The sequence below is a fragment of the Hemicordylus capensis genome, chromosome 2 (assembly GCF_027244095.1).
Source record: "Hemicordylus capensis ecotype Gifberg chromosome 2, rHemCap1.1.pri, whole genome shotgun sequence".
Classification (NCBI taxonomy): Eukaryota; Metazoa; Chordata; class Lepidosauria; order Squamata; family Cordylidae; genus Hemicordylus; species Hemicordylus capensis.
The window spans coordinates 202,622,504-202,641,644 of record NC_069658.1 but is presented as its reverse complement, the minus strand read 5'-3'; the positions used below and the strand labels follow the sequence as shown (position 1 = coordinate 202,641,644).

At 48.8% G+C, this 19,141-nt stretch overlaps 1 protein-coding gene across 7 annotated transcripts in view; it reads left to right on the top strand.

The window, feature by feature from the left end:
- Positions 1–19,141, top strand: part of AGAP2 (ArfGAP with GTPase domain, ankyrin repeat and PH domain 2) — a 169,338-nt gene that overhangs the window by 140,895 nt on the left and 9,302 nt on the right. For 6 of the 7 annotated variants that reach the window (XM_053289822.1, XM_053289819.1, XM_053289818.1 and 3 more), the window contains 8 exons: positions 946–1,098; positions 2,166–2,252; positions 2,378–2,482; positions 3,681–3,843; positions 9,914–10,018; positions 10,150–10,296; positions 15,757–15,816; positions 18,792–18,943. In XM_053289822.1, the coding sequence (XP_053145797.1) occupies positions 946–1,098; positions 2,166–2,252; positions 2,378–2,482; positions 3,681–3,843; positions 9,914–10,018; positions 10,150–10,296; positions 15,757–15,816; positions 18,792–18,943 (972 nt within the window). The remainder of the gene's footprint in view (positions 1–945; positions 1,099–2,165; positions 2,253–2,377; positions 2,483–3,680; positions 3,844–9,913; positions 10,019–10,149; positions 10,297–15,756; positions 15,817–18,791; positions 18,944–19,141) is intronic. The other variant, XM_053289820.1, reaches the window with a different exon arrangement.

Genomic DNA, 19,141 nt, shown 5'->3' with positions numbered 1-19,141 from the left:
TTCTGTACCATGTTTTATCTCAGGAATGAAACTGGGGAGGCTCCTGCTGTGCAATTAAAGGGCCACACACTTAATAGCTGCTACTGCCACAAAACCACCGAATACTTAGAAGTGCAGGCCATGAGGGGTTCTGTGCAGACACAGCATGGCTGCACCTGTCCCGTGCAGGTCAGGCTTTCTTCTGCTCCTTGCCACTCAGCAATTGCAAGTGCTAAGTGCACAATTCCTGCCTTGCTTCTCCCCTCCAGTGTGGCAGTTGCAGCCAAGAGCTGCAGTGTGCTCTACTGTGAGGGCTGCAAGGAGTTTCTGGCAGAGGCACTCTTACCCCTAGACTTCTGAACCAAAGTCCAGGGCCTCCACAGCCCCTGGGGGGCCCCAAATGCTCTTTAGTCTGTCCCAGGTGGTATGGTCACCCGACTGAGCATGATGTGCTTCATTTGTGTGTGTGGCGGGGGAGACACTCCAAAGGCCTTTAGGGCCCGGCTCCAAAATCATCTAGGTGCACCTCTGGTTCCTGGTGCCTCACCAGCATGCTGCTGTTCTTCTGAAGGTGAACCTGGTCTCGCAAACCACAAATTTGTGAGTAGGGCAGTTCCTAGACTGCCCTGCGTCAGGCTGCAGCAGGTGGAGGATAGCATGATTGAACACCCCTCCCCCCGCCCCCATTTTGAAACAAACAGACTGCCTGAGCATAGAACACTAGCATTCTAAGAATGGCTCTAGTCTAGCCTTCTCCTTGACTCACTAGTTTTCTACATGCAAGGATCCCACCTCCCCCCGGTGGGGTAGTGTTCAAATATACAATCCCTGCCACTACCACCTGCAATCCGAAGTGGTGCAGTCCAGGAACCGTTTCACCATCACATCCACAGCTTGTGCAAACCAGGCCTGCATCATCCCTTTGGGAAAGGTGCTGGCCTTAAGTCTCCCTGGACTCTCTTCTAGGCTAGTAATGGTGGCCACACGAGCGACTACTCCTCATCCTTGCCTTCCACACCCAACATCAGCCACCGGGAGCTGCGCAGCGAGGCCTCGGCTATCATTGGCACCCCAAGTTCCCTACACCGTGGGACCAAACGGAGGACCAGCCTTTTCACTGTGAGTTTGTGGGAGCTGACCAGCACCAAAGAGCGGGGAGAGTGAGCCAAGGGGTGGACGGCCCTATCTAGACCCAACAGGCCCTCAATGATCAATAGGCAAGAAAACAAGCCATGGTGGCCATGAGAGCTTGGGCTAGATAGAAGCTACTTCATTGCATTTGATACTTTATCTCTGTCCAATGTCCGTGCTGTGTGAGATGATGATGAACAACAACAAAGCATCTCTGCTGCCTCCAGTACCCAGTGTCTTTTAGGTGTGTTCACTTGTCTCTTAGTCTATCCCCAACTTGGTGCCATCTAGGGACCTATATCTGATACAGCGATGGCCATATTGGGCAAAGTCAGTAGCTCTCAAACTGTGTCCCGGGGAAGTGCGAAATTCCTTAGAAGCATACCAGGGTTTCCTCAATGAGAACTCCACTAACGGCAGACTAGCTTCCCTGAAAGGCAGCTTACCCACCACCAGTGGCGGCCCGTGAATGTACCTCGAGGGGGCGGTGGGAGGCACCTGTAAGATTAAATTAATCTGGTGCTCACCTCTGCCGCGGCGGCACCCGAATACTGTTCGGAGCCGCAATGTGCCACCCAGTAGCCCGTACGGCAGGGAAGCACCTCCACCACTCACCTGGCCGCTGGCAGGGGCTCGTCTCGGTGGAAGCCAGGTGAGTGGTGGAGGCGCTTCCCTGCCGTAGGGGCTACTGGGTGGCATCTTGCAGCTCCGAACAGCATTCAGGTACCACTGCAGCAGAGGTGAGCACCGAATTAATTTACTCTTAAAGATGCCTCCCGCCGCCCCCGCTAGAGGCGTGTTTATGGGCCGCCACTGCCCATCACTAGTAATCTTCTACTGCCATGTGCAGCCGCAAGGGCGTATTGGCTGCATTCCAACTTGCATGTGGATATGGTGTGGCCCCCATCAGGCTGCATTGTGCCCTTCTTTAGATCATACCTTAAATCACTCTTCAGAATCTTCTGCAGTGCACAGGAAAGGACAGAAAGTTCAAAAAAACTACTGGGTTAAGGCACTGCCCCTCTTCCCACTCATCTCTCCATGTCTCTTTGTAGAACCGCAGAGGGAGTGATACGGAGAAGTGGAGCCTGGACAGCAGAGGTGGTGATACTGGGAGTGGCCGAGCCATACCCATCAAACAGGTGACCCCCACCCCACCCCACCCCTCTGCAAAAGAAATCTTAGACTGGCAGCTCTTTGTCAGTCTTCTCAGCCTTCCGTGGCTAGAGTTCCAGCAGCAAAGCTAATGCCCACTGCCTCTCCCTAGAGCTTTTTGCTGAAACGAAGTGGCAACTCTCTGAACAAGGAGTGGAAGAAAAAGTACGTGACTTTGTCCAGCAACGGGCTTCTCTTCTATCATCCCAGCATTAATGTAAGTGCGCCATCGATTTTCTGCCAAGGAAGCAAATGCCAGAGTCCTCCGGTGTTGTGCCCCTTCCCTGATTCATAAAAGAAATTGATACCATCACAATGACCTTACCTGTTCCTCCTCTCCAAGAATGTATATCCCACTCTTCAATTTTAAAAAAGCCCAGGGCGGCCTAGAAAATAAGCAATAAAATCAAAAGAAGAATACACATCGTTAAAAGGATCCAAGAAGTAAAGCAGTAGCAGCTGGGGCTCACTGGTAGAGCCTCTGCTCTGCATGCAGAAGGTCCCGGGTTCAATCCCTGGCGGCATCTCCAGGTAGGGCTGGGAAAGACCCCATTCTGAAACCTTGGAGAGCTGCTGCCAGTCAGTGTACACAGTACTGAGCTAGAAGATCCATTGGTCTGACTCTGGGTAAGGCAGCTCCCTGTGTTCCTTTGAAACAGCAGCATTAAAACAAACTTGTTCGTGATGAATGGGGTTAGGAGGAGAAAAAGGCACCCAAAATGTTGGCACCAGGTGAGCCTCCTTAGGGGCAGGAGTCCACTAATGGGATGCCACCACCAAGAAGACTCCCCTTCTCCGTGACTCTTTTCCCATTTGCCACTGGCTTCACCTCCTACAGCGAGTGGACAATGGAAGAGGAGGCCCTGACCATGACCTTCATGAACAGGCAGGCTTCTGTTGAAGTAGTCAGTCCTTCATGCCCCAAACCATGCAGGGCAGGAGTTCTCAAACTTGGGTCCCCAGATGGTGCTGAACTACAATTCCCATCATCCCCAGGCACAATGGCCTGACAGGGGCTCATGGGAGTTGTAGTCCAACAGCATCTGGGTTCCCAGAAATCCAGTTTCTCAGGTCTAACTCCATGAGAACAGACTGTGTGTGTTTTATGGAACAGTTTCCCACTGAAGCCATCCTGCTAAACACATCAAAATGGTGGTAAAAGGGTAGGAGACCACACACACACACACACACACACACACACACACACACACACCCCACAATCTTTCAGTGTATGTTTAGGGATGAAATGCAGATTCTAACCTAACTTAGTGATTGGGAGGATGGGACAATGTGTGGTAGTTATTCCAAATAACTACCACACATGGTTCGATTTTAAAGAAAGAAAAGTATTATCTGGTGTTATGTGGTGTCCAAGCTCCTAAGGTTTCCTAACCGGGTTCTTTGTGCCTCTCCAGGATTATATCCACAGCACCCATGGTAAAGAAATGGACCTCCTCCGCACCACCGTCAAGGTGCCTGGCAAGCGCCCTCCGAGAGCCATCTCAGCCTGTGGCGCCTCCTCGAGCATCAATGGCTTGGTTAAGGATGTGAGCAGTGTTGGAGTTGGGGACACCAGCAGTAAGTGACTTCCGTCTTTGGTGCCTGTGGCAGCTGACCCAGAGAGAACTGAACAAACCACTTCCTGGGTCTGCTTCTCCTTAATCATATAAAAATTAAAAATTACAAGGGATTGAGTTATGTTCTGCCACATGGTACTGCAACATAATACAAATGGGTCCCTGGGTGTCTTCAGGGTTTAAAAAAAAAAGTTGCCTTGTATTTGCACACAACATGTTCCTGTATTAATTTCTGCAATCCCTTATGCTTTGCGGGGGGTGGGGGGGAGTTTGTCTAGATAACCCTCACTCCCCGTTCTCTGCCAGTACAGCTTTGCCAGTAGTTTCCCAACTAGATCTTTGTGCTCTGCATGAACGGAGTCTTGGCACACAAAGAGAGCTTTGATGGCCCCTTAAAGCCACCCTTCCTCCTGGATGGTTTGGTTTTCTTGACGACACAGCAGTGGTAGCTGGTAGAGACTGGGACAGGGGGATGTGGAGTGGAAGGTGGAGTATACCTTTAACTACAAGTCAACGCTCCCCCTGCTATCCCAAGCAGACAACGCTGCCCCTGCCACTCAGTTGGCTGATGTGCCTGCATGGTGGCCGTTTGCAGGGTCGGAGTGTTTACCTGCAGTCAAAGATACACTCCACCTTCTCCTCTCCGCTCCCCCTGCTCCAGCCTCCAGCAGCTGCCACTACTACACATCCCGGCTGGACTCACTGTGTTCTGTGCTCATGAACCTCTGCTTCTAGCTGCCATTTGCCACTGAGTCTAAACCAGACTTCCCAGAGGCACACTTCTTTCCTGAATTAAAATTGGAAGTACCCACCATGAGGATAGGGTGAGTAGGTCCTACCTTATTGGGATCCATTAATGCCATCATAGGAACCATCCACATAATCTTCCCAGTGTCGTTAGCAGAATAGAGGGGCCATTGCTGCGGTATGAGGCCTCACCACGTTAAAGTGGGCTGTGGGTTTTTCTGGTCGTCACACATTGCATTAAGTCCTAAGACACTCGGAGATCTGCCAAGGAATACTGCAGGGTGTGTAGGTGTGTATATAATTACTGTTTGTTAGTTCACACTCTGATACGTTGAGTTTCCTTCATTTGCAGTTCTCTGTGAAATGATAATCACTTGTGTGGGGGGCGGGGGCAGCACTCACACAATGTTGCGAATGTGACCGTGCTTGTGTTTAACCTTAATTAGTAACAGCCAAGATGAGTGGAACAGAGAGAATTACAAAAACCAACAGATAGTGGCTGCTTCAGACAGAAAACTTAGAGAGCAAACTCTATATGTCATGCGGGAGACTTGGACATGCATCACTTTCGCTGCATCTACACGTGCTGGGAACTCACAATTGGCCTTTTTGCATATATATACCTTGAGCAAGGCTGAGACAAAATGCATCAGGCAGATATGTACTACTCAATAAATATCCTTTGTTCTGAGCATCTGTTTGAGGCTTCACCTCCCTGTTTTCTTCCACTTTGCCTTGGTGCTGCCCCCTTTTTCCACGCAGTTTGTGTATATCACATATAAACACTGTGAAACAGACGTGTCACACACAATAATCTACATACAAGTATCAACACTTGTTCTTAAGTGCTTTCTATGCAGGACATTTGAAGTGGCCTTTTATTTGTTTGGATTTTTTATTCTGTATTAGTAACAATGTGGATTAACTGAGGAACAAAAAGCAAAAAATCACACTGAATTTACAGCAGTGTAATATATTAAAACACAATAATGCTACAAATGATAACACATGTAAGTATCAAACACTGTATACTATCAAACATAAGAAATATAATAATATTTATACCATTTTCAACAAAAAGTGTTTTAAAAGCAGTTTACATAGAATATATACTACATGAATGAGAAAAATGCTGAAATATCAAATTACAAAAATGAAAAATGTCCTGTCAAAGTGCTCAAAAATTGATGAATAGGTGCAATGTTCCCCAGTGTACAATTAAATCCCAATGGAAGGTTGGTCCATTTTGGCTAACCCCTTATTGATAGGAAACCTACTAAAATGGAGAAACGGCACCCACTTGATCCAGTTATGATAGACAATACCTTCTCTGTACACTGGAACCTTACAAAGCAAATACAACTTCCCAGTTTCTAAAGTTAGCTGACAATTCACAGCTGATGCCTTACCTTGTACCCCATTTGCCACAAGAGGGGGCACCTTCCCCTCTTTCATCATTGTTATCTGTCAAACTACATTGAGACACTCTCCTTCCAGAATATGTCCATAATGGAAAGCCTATACAACTTGCAGCCCAGCACATCTGCTGTATGTGGCAGCTTGGTGGGCGTCCTGTGTGCGTGTGTGCATGCACGCACGCACACAGCCATTGAGCTGAGTTAGAACCAGGAAAGTCTACAATATAATTGCCAAAGCAAAATCCCAACCTGAACAGGAGCCCTTTCTAGCTCTTCCTGTTGAGAAGAGCCAATGACCAACCTGGATGAGCAGAATCATTCCAGTACCCAGACGTTTTCTGTCTAAAGAAACACTCCAACTTGTAGTCCTGGTGGCTTCCCACACAAGGCGCCACAGAGCTGTAAGTTTCCAGCTCTAGCCTTAATACCTCCAGAAGATAGTCTGAAGAACAAAAAGCACCATGTTCAGTAAAAGCTTTCCTGCTCTGCCACCTGGAGTCCACTCAGGTGACAGTTGAATAATGGCTGTGGAAACCCCTCCAATATTCTACCAAAGACAACCACAGGACTCAACACTGACTCAACGGCACACTTTACTTTTACTTTACAAGGCTGATTTACCAGTCCCCTGATGGACTGCCATACTGTGCTGGTGGATTAGGGTTGTGCAAGCCTGCCTTAAGGGGTGCCAGCTGTATAGAAAGGTGTTTTTACCTCCTTCTTCTCAGAGCTTGCCCAATTGATCGAGTGAATGGCACAACACATTGTGATTTCCTGACCAGGAGTGCCACTGCACCTCTTGCCTACTGTGCAAAGAAGCTCCAGTCAAAGGAAAATGAATTGAATTAATTAGGTGAATGTTAGCTTTGGGCAATTTGCATAACTTGTTACGGAAAACCAAATTTTGTACATAAATTCCCAGAGGTGCCAAGTTGAACTGAAGCATTTGCAAAGTGAGGAAACATTCAAGTTGCATTCAGGACTCTGGAGAGCTGTGTTCTCGGTAGCCCTAGTGCAGAGCCGCTTCCTAACATGTTCACACAGTGACCCCTAGAGGAATTCTTAGAGTCCAAGAGCTGCTGAAATGTCCTGGGTGGTTGCTGCCGATTCAGAATAAAAGGGCAGTTTGAATATTGAAACCTGAGTTGCTGGTGTCCTGCTTCCCCAGAGCTGGTCTTTTGGTAGCAATCATGAATTGTCCCCTTTGCTAAGCAGGGTCCACCCTGGTTTGCATATAATGGGAGACAACATGTGTGAGCACTCTTAAGACATTCCCCTTAGGCAGGCCTGTTCAGCTTAGGCTCCCCCAGCTATTTTGGACTAAAACCTGGCTTGGGCCCTGGGTATTTAAGAGGATGTCTTCTTCGTCATGAACCCCACCGCCCACTGAGATCATCAGGAGAGATCCATCTGCAGTTGCCACCAGCTCGTCTGGTGGCTACTCTGGGACAGGCCTTCTCTGCTGCTGCCCCGAGGCTTTGGAACGCGCTCCATGCTGAAATGAGAGCCTCCCCATCTCTGACAGCTTTTCAAAAGTCTTTAAAGATGCATCTTTTCACCCAGCTTTGAATTAAATATTGTTTTAATACTTTTAATACTGTTTTAAGATATTGTTTAAAAAAATTTAAATTGTTGTAATGTGTTAATTTTTTCTGTTATCATTTTGTTTTGACTAATGTTTTAACTTTTTCTGTTTTGCTTTGTTGTAAACCACCCAGAGATGTGAGTTTGGGGCGGTATATAAATTTGTTAAATGAATGAATGAATAAATAAATAAATAAATCTCCCATAATCCCAGCCAAAGTGGCCAATAGCCAGGGATTATGGGAGTTGTAGGCCAACATCTGCAGGAGGGCTGAATTTGAGCAGCCCTGCCCTTAGGGGATGTGCGTTATGTGAAGAAATACTTCCATTTGCTGGTCCTAAATTTCCCAGCAATCAATTTCATGGGATGACCCCTGGTTCTAGTGTTATGTGAGAGGGAGAAGAATTTCTCTCTATCCACTTTCTCCACGCCATGCATGATTTTAAAGACCTCTATCATGTCTCCCCGCAGTTGTCTTTTTTTCTAAACTAAATAGCCCCAGGTGTTATAGCCTTGCCTCATAAGAAAGGTGCTCTAGCCCCCTGATCATCTTGGTTGCCCTCTTCTGCACCTTTTCCAGTTCTACAATGTCCTTGTTTAGATGTGGTGATCAGAGTTGTGCGCAGTACTCCAGGTGTGGCTGCACCATAGTTTTGTATAAGGACATTATAATATTAGCAGTTTTATTTTCAACCCCCTTCCTAATGATCCCTAGCAAGGAATTGGCTTTTTTTGCAGCTTCCACACATTGGGTTGACACTTCCAAGGAGCTGTCCACCATGACCCCAAGATCTCTCTCCTGGTCAGTCAATGATAGCTCAGATCCCATCAGCGTATATGTGAAGTTGGGGTTTTTCATCCCAATGTGCATCACTTCACACTTGCCAACACTGAACTGCATTTGCCATTTTGTCGCCCACTCACCCAGTTTGGAGAGATCCTTTTGGAGCTCCCCACAATCCAATTTGGATTTCACTACCCCAAAGAGTTTGGTATCATCTGCAAATTTGGCCACCTCGCTGCTTACCTCTACTTCTAAATCATTTATGAATAAATTTAAAAGCACCGGTCCCAGTACAGATCCCTGGGGGACCCCACTTCTTACTTCCCTCCATTGTGAAAACTCTCCATTTATCCCTACCCTCTGTTTCCTGTCTTTCAACCAGTTAGCAATCCACACATGTACTTGTCCCCTTATCCCATGACTGCTAAGTTTTCTCAGGAGTCTTTGATGAGGAACTTTGTCAAAAGCTTTTTGGAAGTCCAAGTATACTATGTCAACTGGATCACCTTGATCCACACACCTGTTGACACTCCCAAAGAACTCCAAAAGGTTTGTGAGGCAAGATTTCCCTTTGCAGAAGCCATGCTGGTTCTCTCCCAGCAGGGCCTGTTCTTCTGTGTGCTTTACAATTTTATCCTTGAGGATGCTTTCCATCAATTTGCCTGGAACGGACGTTAAGCTAACCGGCCTGTAATTTCCCAGATCACCTCTGGATCCCTTTTTGAAAACTGGTGTTACATTTGCTACTTTCCAGTCCTCCAGTACAGAGCCTGATTGCAGGGATAAGTTATATATTTTAGCAAGGAGGTCGGCAATTTCACATTTGAGTTCTTTGAGGACTCTTGGATGGATGCCGTCCGGCCCTGGAGATTTGCTAGTTTTCGGTTTTTCCAGACAGTTTAGAACATCATCTCTTGTCACTGCTATCTGACTCAGTTCTTTAGCCTCCATGCCTAAAAAGCCTGTTTCAGGAACAGGTATATGCTCAGTATCCTCTGCTGGGAAGAACTCATTTAGCTTCTCTGCAACCTCCATATCCTCCTCAATAATCCCTTTCACTCCCTCATTATCTAATGGTCCAACTGCCTCCCTGGCAAGTTTCCTGCATCTGATTATGTAAAAAAGTTTTTGTTATTCCCCTTGATGCTTTTACCTAAATGTTCCTCAAACTCTCTTTTTGCCTCCCTTATTGTCACCTTGCATTTCTTTTGCCAGAGTTTGTGTTCCTTTCTGTTCTCCTCATTTGGGCAGGCTTTCCAATTTTGGAATTATTATTAGATGGCCCAGTGGTCTGAATCAGTTCCTATGTTCCTTTCAAGGCTACAAGAAAATAGAATAATGACACACTTTGCACATAGAAGGTCCCAGGCTCACTCTCTGGCTTTCCCATTTAAAAGGACCTCAGCTAGGAGAGCTGGGAGAAGTCTCTTCCAGAGACCTTAGGAAGCCATTGGCAACCAGAGTAGACAATACTGGGCTAGAGGTAACAGTGGCCTGACCAAGGCAGCTTCATGAGTCCATTCTTTTCTCTCCACAGCTAGCCCCAGTCCAGGTCTGCTGAATCCTCCAACTGATCAAACGGTCAAGCTCTTGGGCAAACCCGACCGGACCCTGCAGCGGTCTGTCTCCTCCTCCAAGGCTGGTATGTTCAAGATGGGCCCAGAAGTTCCCAAGCAGCAGAGAGGATGCTGGGAATGGTTAGGCCCCTATGGGCCCAAGGAGAAAGGATTAGGTGCCAACCGTGTGTTCTGTTCCTCCCACATGTTTCTGCAGAGGTAGCCATGGCTGCAGAAGGTCTTTCTAGTCCTGGCAGCAGTGGTAAAGACCCGCCTCCATCTCCCATGATTGACAAAAAGAAACACAGACGGAAGAAACTCACAACACCTTCAAAAACGGAGGGGTCGGCAGGGCAGGCGGAAGGTAAGAAGTGCTTGTCGGTGGTACCTTTAAAAGTGGAGATGGCTCCTAGGGGTGTGTCCGAACCGGTCTGGAAGCCATTGTAAAGGCCTCCGGACTTTCCAGACCGGTTCGGATCTGGCTGGTCCGGGTCCGGGTGGGGGGGTTCCTTTAAGGGCGGGGAGGGTTTACTTACCCCCCCGCCACTTGCCCCCGTCCAGCGCACGTATTTAATGTAATAATTGGGGCAGCAGGATACTTCCCTGCTGCCCCTTGTCCCTCTGCAATGCCGCCAGCTTTGACTCACAGTTTTGAAAATAAATTACTGCTGCCCAGTGCCAATAATGAAGTTGAAGAAGAAGCCGGCCTCCACTTCGGCGCCTCTCCGCCCGGCGGCTCCCTCAGGAGCCGCCGCCGCCTCCCAGCAGCCACTGAGAGCGGCTCTGCCATGGAGGACGCGCCGCGGCAACCCTCACTTCCGGCTACCATGCGACTTTCCCCCACATACAGAGTGGCTGCATTCTGCCACTCTGTATGCGGGGGAAGTCGCATGGAAGCCGGAAGTGATGCAACCCTCACTTCCGGCTTCCATGCGACTTCCCCCGCATACAGAGTGGCAGAATGCAGCCACTCTGTATGTGGGGGAAAGTCGCATGGTAGCCGGAAGTGAGGGTTGCCGCGGCGCCGCGGCACGTCCTCCATGGCAGAGCCGCTCTCAGTGGCTGCTGGGAGGCGGCGGCGGCTCCTGAGGGAGCCGCCGGGCGGAGAGGCGCCGAAGTGGAGGCCGGCTTCTTCTTCAACTTCATTATTGGCACTGGGCAGCAGTAATTTATTTTCAAAACTGTGAGTCAAAGCTGGCGGCATTGCAGAGGGACAAGGGGCAGCAGGGAAGTATCCTGCTGCCCCAATTATTACATTAAATACGCGCGCTGGACGGGGGCAAGTGGCGGGGGGGTAAGTAAACCCTCCCCGCCCTTAAAGGAACCCACCCACAGTGCCGGACCGCAGCTCTGCGGTTCCGTGCACACCCCTAATGGCTCCTGTTTTGCCCGCCACAGAGGTTGAATGCTGAGCTCCTGGAACCCCATTGTTAGCCTTCCATGGACCCTCCAGAATGTGGGAAAGACCCTGGGGTGCTTCTTCTGGAGAAACTTCAGCCACCTCTTAAAAGAGCTCTGCAGTGACATCACAGGGGGCCACTTTACATATGTTCAGATGTTGACTCCCATCATTTTACAGTACAGGAGAAGCTGTGGTGATTTGCAGTTGATAATGGAAACCTTTAAGACCACATTTATTTGTAAGAACAGGAAAAACCGAGGGTGGTCAGTCTCTTTTGAAGGAAATAGCCCAACGCCTAATGACTACTTTCCATTGTGTGGGTTTATCAGGATGGCACTATGAGAGAGTGATGGAGAATCCCTTCTTGCATTTCCACGGAAATCCCCCTTTGGCATTATTCTTCTGCCTCAAGAAAAGTGTGGTGGGGGAAGACCGTGTGTGAACCAGGTCTTTGTGCGGTCCAGTATCATTCACAAAGTTGGTCACACTAGATATTAACGGAGTGTGGGCCAGAACGAATGTAGGCACTGGGGCTGCTAGCACTGGCAGAAGTGGTTCTTAACGAGGGGTCGCCCAAGACATAACAGTGGTGCCTCAGGTGTCCCTCTGCCCAGTCTCCCATGGGGGCAGAAACCACAGAGAAGCTCACCTGCCCAAGCCCCATAGCAAAGAGCAGGAGTTGTACAAGAGCCTTATGCAGCTCCCATTCATGTTCCTTGGATATACAGGTGAAATTCGGAAAATTAGAATATTGTGCAAAAGTCCATTAATTAATTGCATTAATTTTTAATGCAAATTAAAAGGTGAAACTGATATATGAGACAGACGCATTACATGCAAAGCGAGATAAGTCAAGCCTTAATTTGTTATAATTGTGATGATCATGACGTACAGCTCATGAAAACCCCAAATCCACAATCCCAGAAAATTAGAATATTACATGGAACCAAGAAGACAAGGATTGTAGAATAGAACAATATCGGACCTCTGAAAAGTATACAGTGTACTGTGCTTGATTGGCCAGCAAACTCGCCTGACCTGACCCCATAGAGAATCTATGGGGCATTGCCAAGAGAAGGATGAGAGACATGAGACCAAACAATGCAGAAGGGCTGAAGGCCACTAATGAAGGATCCTGGTCTTCCATAACACCTCATCAGTGCCACAGGCTGATAGCATCCATGCCACGCCGCATTGAGACAGTAATTGCTGCAAAAGGGGCCCAAACCAAGTACTGAATACATATGCATGCTTATACTTTTCAGAGGTCCGATATTGTTCTATTCTTCAATCCTTGTCTTCTTGGTTCCATGTAATATTCTAATTTTCTGAGATTGTGGATTTGGGGTTTTCATGAGCTGTACGCCATGATCATCACAATTATAACAAACTAGTATTTTTAAACCCGTTAAAATAACGGGCGCTAGTATCTTCCCCCCGCCCTTTCTTCCTTTTCCCTCTCTCTCTCTCGCCCTCCTTTCCTTCCTTCCCCCCCCCTTCTCTCTCTCTCTCTTTCATTCCTTCCTTTTCTCTCCCTCTCCCTCTCTTTCTTTCCTTTCTTCCCCCTCTTCTCCTTTCCTTCTTTCTTTTTCCTTTCTCTTTCCCTCTTTCCTTCCTTTCTTCTCTCTCTCTCTCCATTCCTTCCTTCTCCCTCCCTCTCGCCCTCCTTTCCTTCCTTTTTCTTTCTTTCTCTCTCTCTTTCCTCCCTTCCTTCTCTCTCCCTCTCCCTCTTTCCTCCCTTCCTTCTCTCTCCCTCTCCCTCTCCCTCTCTCTCCTTTCCTTCCTTTCTTCCACCTCTTCTCACTCCCTTCTTTCTGTTTCTTTCTCTTTTCCTCTTTTCTTCCTTTAACGGGCTCGCTCTTTGGGGTTGGCTGCTCCTCCCTCCCTTCCATCTTTCTTTTATCCTTCTCCCTCACTCCTTTCTCCTTTTTCTTTCTCCTTCCTTCCTTCCTTACTTCTCTCTTTCCTTCTTTCCCTCCCTCTTTCTTTCTTTTGTCCTTTTCCCTCCCTTCTCTCTCTTTTCTCTCCTTCCTTCTTTCCTTCTTTCTATTGTCCTGTCTCCCTCCCTCACTCCTTCCTTTCTCTCTCTCTCTCTCTCTCTCTCTCTCTCTGCCTTCCTCCTTGATGAAGAAAACATGCTAATTGGAAGCTTGATAATATAAACTATGTTTGTTGGCATACATTATGGGGTTGCTATATTTTAGCAGCATTAAATCATTGCATGAGAGCACTGCCAAAAAACCTCTTCATTTCCGCTATCCTCCATGGATGTGTCTCCTTCTGTGGGGCTGTTAGGGAAAGGCCCCAGAGACTGGAGACTTTGCTTTCATCAATTCCCCCCAACCTTGAGCATCAGGGAGTGCAGAAGACACCAGCAACGCTCTCCTCCGTCTTTACCTGCCTAGATATTTTAATAGCTTGATAGTGTGAATAATATGGGGGTGGGGGGGAATCCGCCAAGAACAGCTGTAGTCAGAGTCGGGAACGCTACAGCTCATTAAGGGGTTCCAGTCTGGTGTACGCGGTTTTCAGGCAAGAGAGAGCTCAGCGCCTTTTCAGAGACGCGCTCTGCAGCAGAATGCGTGCACCCGGGAAGGGCCGGCTCAGTGTTCGGCTCGCCCATAACTAGAAGGCCCCCAGGAAGCAGACTGCGAGAAAAGCAAGGGGGCGGGGGGAGATAGAGAACTCCGCAGCCCGCCTTCCCGCGCCTCCAAAGGTGATCGAAGACGCGGTTTCAGGGCAGTCCGCGGTTGGCCTCCCACTCCCACTGGCCCGACAGGGGAAGCTCTGGTACCTCGCAACTCATTGACGCACCGTCCCGGGCAGGCAGCTGCCCAGGTCTCACTTCTCAGGAGGAAATTTTTGCGCCTGCGTCCCTCCTGGGATCGCTTCTGCAGCAGCAATAAGCCACGCCAGGCCCTTTGTCCGCCCACGAAGCGGCTCTACCTCCTATGGGCTGGGTGGTCGGACACGGAGTGGCGTAGCCCCGGAAACGGGTAGGGGTGGGCGGAGGCGGGGAGGAGGCGGCGGCGGGTAAGATCATAGTCTTAGGGAGGAAAAGAAGCCTAGAGTGAAGGACAGGGTCTGGGGCGCGTTTACTTTCCCCCTCTGGCGGGGCGCAGATAGAAGTCATGAGGAAATCTACTATTTGACTGCAGTCGCAGTCGGGCGGTGGCATCTTCTCCGAGAAACCAAAGGCAGCAGCGGCGGCGGCAAAGACAGCACTCTTTGCTCTTTGTAATTCTCCCCCGCCTGCTGGCTTTTATTTCACGTGATTTTCTTCCAGAGTAAATAAAGAGTAAAGTTCCAGTTTTCTATAAAGAGTAAAGTTCCAGTTTTTTTCTTACCGGGACCCAACATGGCCGCCCGTGCCTGGGCGGCCATGTCTTTTTGGGCCGATCTGGGCATGCGCTCTGCGCATGCCCAGAACGGCCCAAAAAGACACGGGCAGCACGGCCCAAAAAGACACGGGCAGCACGGCCACACACCTAACCATTTTATGGTATAGGATTAAGGCTTGACTTATCTCGCTTTGCATGTAATGCGTCTGTCTCATATATCAGTTTCACCTTTTAATTTGCATTACTGAAATTAATGGACTTTTGCACGATATTCTAATTTTCCGAGTTTCACCTGTACACCTGCAAACTTGTGTGTGGATTCTACCCTGTGTCTCTCTCCCATGTTACTGCCCTGAATAGTGTGCAACACCCATTACCTTGGGCAACCACGTCATCAACCAACGTTTTGTGGAGGGCTGCCCCATTTAACATTTTGCATACCACTTTTATAACCTTAAAACAATCTGCATGAAGGACAAAAGGGCCACTTGGGAAAGTACCCACAAAGAGGAGGACCCCAAGAAGAAGCTTGCTTGACACTCTGTGCTTCCTTCAGCCTCCCTTGCCTCAGTAAGACCAAGTCAGAGCAAGGGAAATGGCCTGGGAGTGGATGCTGAGAGTGAGATATCAAGACCACTCAAGGTTCTGAGGAGGCCATGCAGACATTAGAAGGGTCTGAGGAAGGCTGCAGGACTTGCCTTCTCAGTCCAGCAGAAGGGACCGTGCTAAATCCCATTGAGCTGCCCACTCCCATTCCCTTCTGTTAGTTCTGTCGGCACTAGGCGGCTGTTGCATCTGGTCCCCAGGGCTTCCATTCCTGCTCTAAACATGGCTTCCTTGTGTGCTCCCATGCCCAGGAAGAGCTCACCTCAGCGCACACAGCAGCATTCTCCCTCACTGTCTCTTGCAGCGCTTCACATGTCCTCCTCCACCACCACCACCACCCCTGTCCCCCAGGTCTGTGGGTTCTGATAGCCTCTGCTTTTTTTTATTATTTTTTCCTCTGAATTCTCTCCCCTTCTTTTCCTCCCTTCTCTTTCTCTGCCTCTCGCTTCCTGCTTCCCCTCCGGACCCTCCGCAGCCAAGCGTAAAATGTGGAAATTAAAAACCTTTGGTAGTTTAAGAAATATTTATAAAACAGGTAATGAGCGGCGGTGGCAGGCGTGGGCTCCTTTGTGCCGTGATGCCTGTTGCATGCGGTTGTGCTTACATCGTGACGTGCGGCCTGCATAGATGTCTGTCCCTGAAACACTTCCCCCTGTGGTCAAGATAGCTTCCATTGTATTCTGTCTTTTCTTAACAACCCTCCAGCCAACAGGAAGCAGAATGGGTCCCTCCATCCACACACAGGGTGTGCAAAGCCTATGTTTCAGCTCCCCAAATGCCCACATGATTTTCAGACTGCTTTCTAGAGCAGGGATTCTCACTGTTGGGTCCCCAGATATTATTGGACTTCAGCTCCCATAATCCCCAGCCCTAGTGGCCTTTGGTTGGGGATTATGGGAGTTGAAGTCCAATAACACCTGGGGACCCAACGGTGAGAATCCTGGGGCTCCTCAGAAGTTTCAAGGGTTCCTCAGTGGGAAGCCCAGGGATGGTGGACAAGCTTCCTTGGAGGACAGCTTGCCTACCACTGCTATCTTCTCTTGTAACATGCAACCATAGGGAATATTGGACATGTTCAAGGATGTGCTCGAGGATCTGCAGGGTGACAGTGAGACCCACTAGGCCAGCACTCTAGATGTGCTGACTGAGCACCTAGAATATGCTCCAGAATCCTCTGCAACACATAAAGGTTCCTGAGCAAACAAGTCTGTGTAGAAAGGGGCCCCCCTAGGGAAAGAGTTTGAAAACCCACTGCCTTACAAGATTGTGACATCAGTCCCTTTAATCCTCTACAGTGTCCCCAAGACCCTTCAAGATGGATTCTTGTTAAGGTGGTCTCTCACAACTCACTTATGAATATTTTGGCTGACACGGGGGCTGTTCCTGAACAGGGTGGAAGGAGCATCCAGCCAGGGTAGGAGAGCTGTGCATGCTCCCAGCTGGTGGTCGTGTGAATGCAAAGATCAAGTGGGGGGAGGGGAGACTGATTGTGTGGGAGCCAGGAGCTGGATAGGACAGGCGTGGCCAACCCATGTTCTAAACCCAGCATTTATCAAGGGTTGATGAAAAGCTGTCCTTTCCGGCTCCTGGCTCCTGCACGATCACTCTTGTCTCTTGCTGCCTTGATCTTTGCACTCACACAACCACGGATCGAGAGCATGCATGGCTCTCCTATCCTGGCTGGGTTCTCCTCCAACCCTGTTTAGGATCATGTGCAACAGTGCATAGGGTTGCTGAATCCAGATGCCCAGTGGAAGGTACTCTACAGATCTGTATATAGCAGGGCTGGGCAAATTTGGCCCTCCAGCTGTTGCTGATCTACAACTCCCATAATCCATGACTTTTGACCACTGTGGCTTGGCATTATGGGAGTTGTAGTCCAAAATCATCAAGTTTGCCCATCCTGGTATATAGCATAGGGGTAATTCATTGTCAGTGGTTCTGTGTTGACAGTGATGGGCAAGGTTCTTTGGGGAATGGTTCTATGTTGACAATCATCCTTAATCTAGAAGGCTTTGGAAACAGGTTGTTTTTAAGCAAGTGCAATTATTTTTGGATCCAGGGCTGGCTTTACCATGAAGCAGGGTAAAGCAGGTGCTTTAGGTGGCTGATTGTGGGTCAGTTTTCAGGAGTGGGGTGGCAGCCCAGCCAGCACTGCCTCCTCATGGATGTAAGAGGAAGGATGGTTAAATGGCATGACTGTACTTTTCCTCTTTCCTAATAGAAAAGGAAGGAAAGGGGAGGTCTGAAATAAGGAATCTTGGGGATATATAGTGTTATAGAACTGCACCATTTTGCCCCCGCCCCCAGCAGTCGTTGAACTACAACTCTCAGTATTCCTTACTACTGGCCACTGTGGCTGGCCATGACGGGAGCTGTAGTCCTACAGCTGAGAGGAGGCCAAAGTTGTATAGCCCTGTAATAGGTAGGAAGGAAGGAAGGAAGGAAGGAAGGAAGGAAGCGGGTGCCATTTGGTGCTCTGCTTCAGCAAACAAAATGTCAATGTCCAGATCCTCACTTGAAAGCTCGGAAAAAGAGCAGGCCATAGCTTGCAAAGAGAGCAAAAGAAAGTATGATAGAGACATTGTTTCCAGTGACATTGTACACACTCCTTCCTGTTTCCCACTGTAGTCTCTGGTCAAGCAGGTTTTGAAGCATTTCCAGGTGTTTTTATAGTGTTTCAAAAAAGCAGGAAAAAGTAATGAGCATTCTGGCTGGCTGGATTATGGTTCTTCAGGACATTTGCTGCTGGGAAGGAGGGGAAGGAAATCCACAATAATTTCTGCTCACCTGGTTAGGCCCCACTGCCTGATCTTGCCTACAGAAGCTGCTTCCCTGCTCTTCTTTCTCCTGTCAAGGCATTCAGCAAAGGAGGGGATCAGAAGCCATGCATGCTTGCTGGGTGGGTGGGTGGATCGGCTATTCGCAGGGAACCCCTCCTCTACTTTTTAGGGTTGCCACCTTGAATGGTGCTCAAGTAGCCCAACATTTCAGCCACAGTCAAAGCAAGTGTAGTGTGGATGGGTCAAAGAGGTGGATCAAGATTTGGGAGACTTGAGCGCAAGCCAAGCCTCTGCCATGGATCCATGCGTGGCCATGCGTGTGTCATTCTCTCCTGCCTCCAGCCTCAGTTCTCCCACCAGTAACTGAGAGTGAGCAAATTACCATTACAGCAAACATGCATGCACACACATACACAGGACTGTACAAATTTAAAGTGCTGTGTAAATTATTTGTGATAGTAAATCTGCATATATATGAATTATTGCTATATGCAAAAGGAGTAATAACGGGATTCTGCCCCAGGAAAGGTGGCAACCCTATTGCATTGTCTCAGGCTCTGTTTGTGGGGCTAGGCTGTTCCTTATACAGATTGTGCCTCCCCATGCTCTGCCATGCCCCATGTAGGATTCTTTGGGGGTAAAAAAAGTTCCCAGTGTTGGTTGGAACCTGTAGGATTATGCCAGCTCAATGGCAGTCCTATCTGAGCTTGCTCTTTTGCACCCACAGAGGAGGAGAACTTTGAGTTCATCATTGTCTCCAGCACAGGCCAGACTTGGCACTTTGAAGCCAGCAGCTTCGAGGAGAGGGACTCCTGGGTTCAGGCCATCGAGAGCCAGATCTTGGCTAGCCTGCAATGCTGTGAGAGCAGCAAGAACAAGGTAGCGATCCCTCTTCCTCCCTGTCATGATCCAGCCGTGTCTCTCATATGGAACTCTCCACAATGTCAGGCAAATGCTTGTGTTTTATTGCTCTTTGAGTGCTACGCAGAAAGCTCACCAGAACAGGCCTGAAGTAAGTACCTTCCCCTACTGCACTTCCAAAACGGTCTTGATTTGGCTGGGAGACAAGAGGGTAAG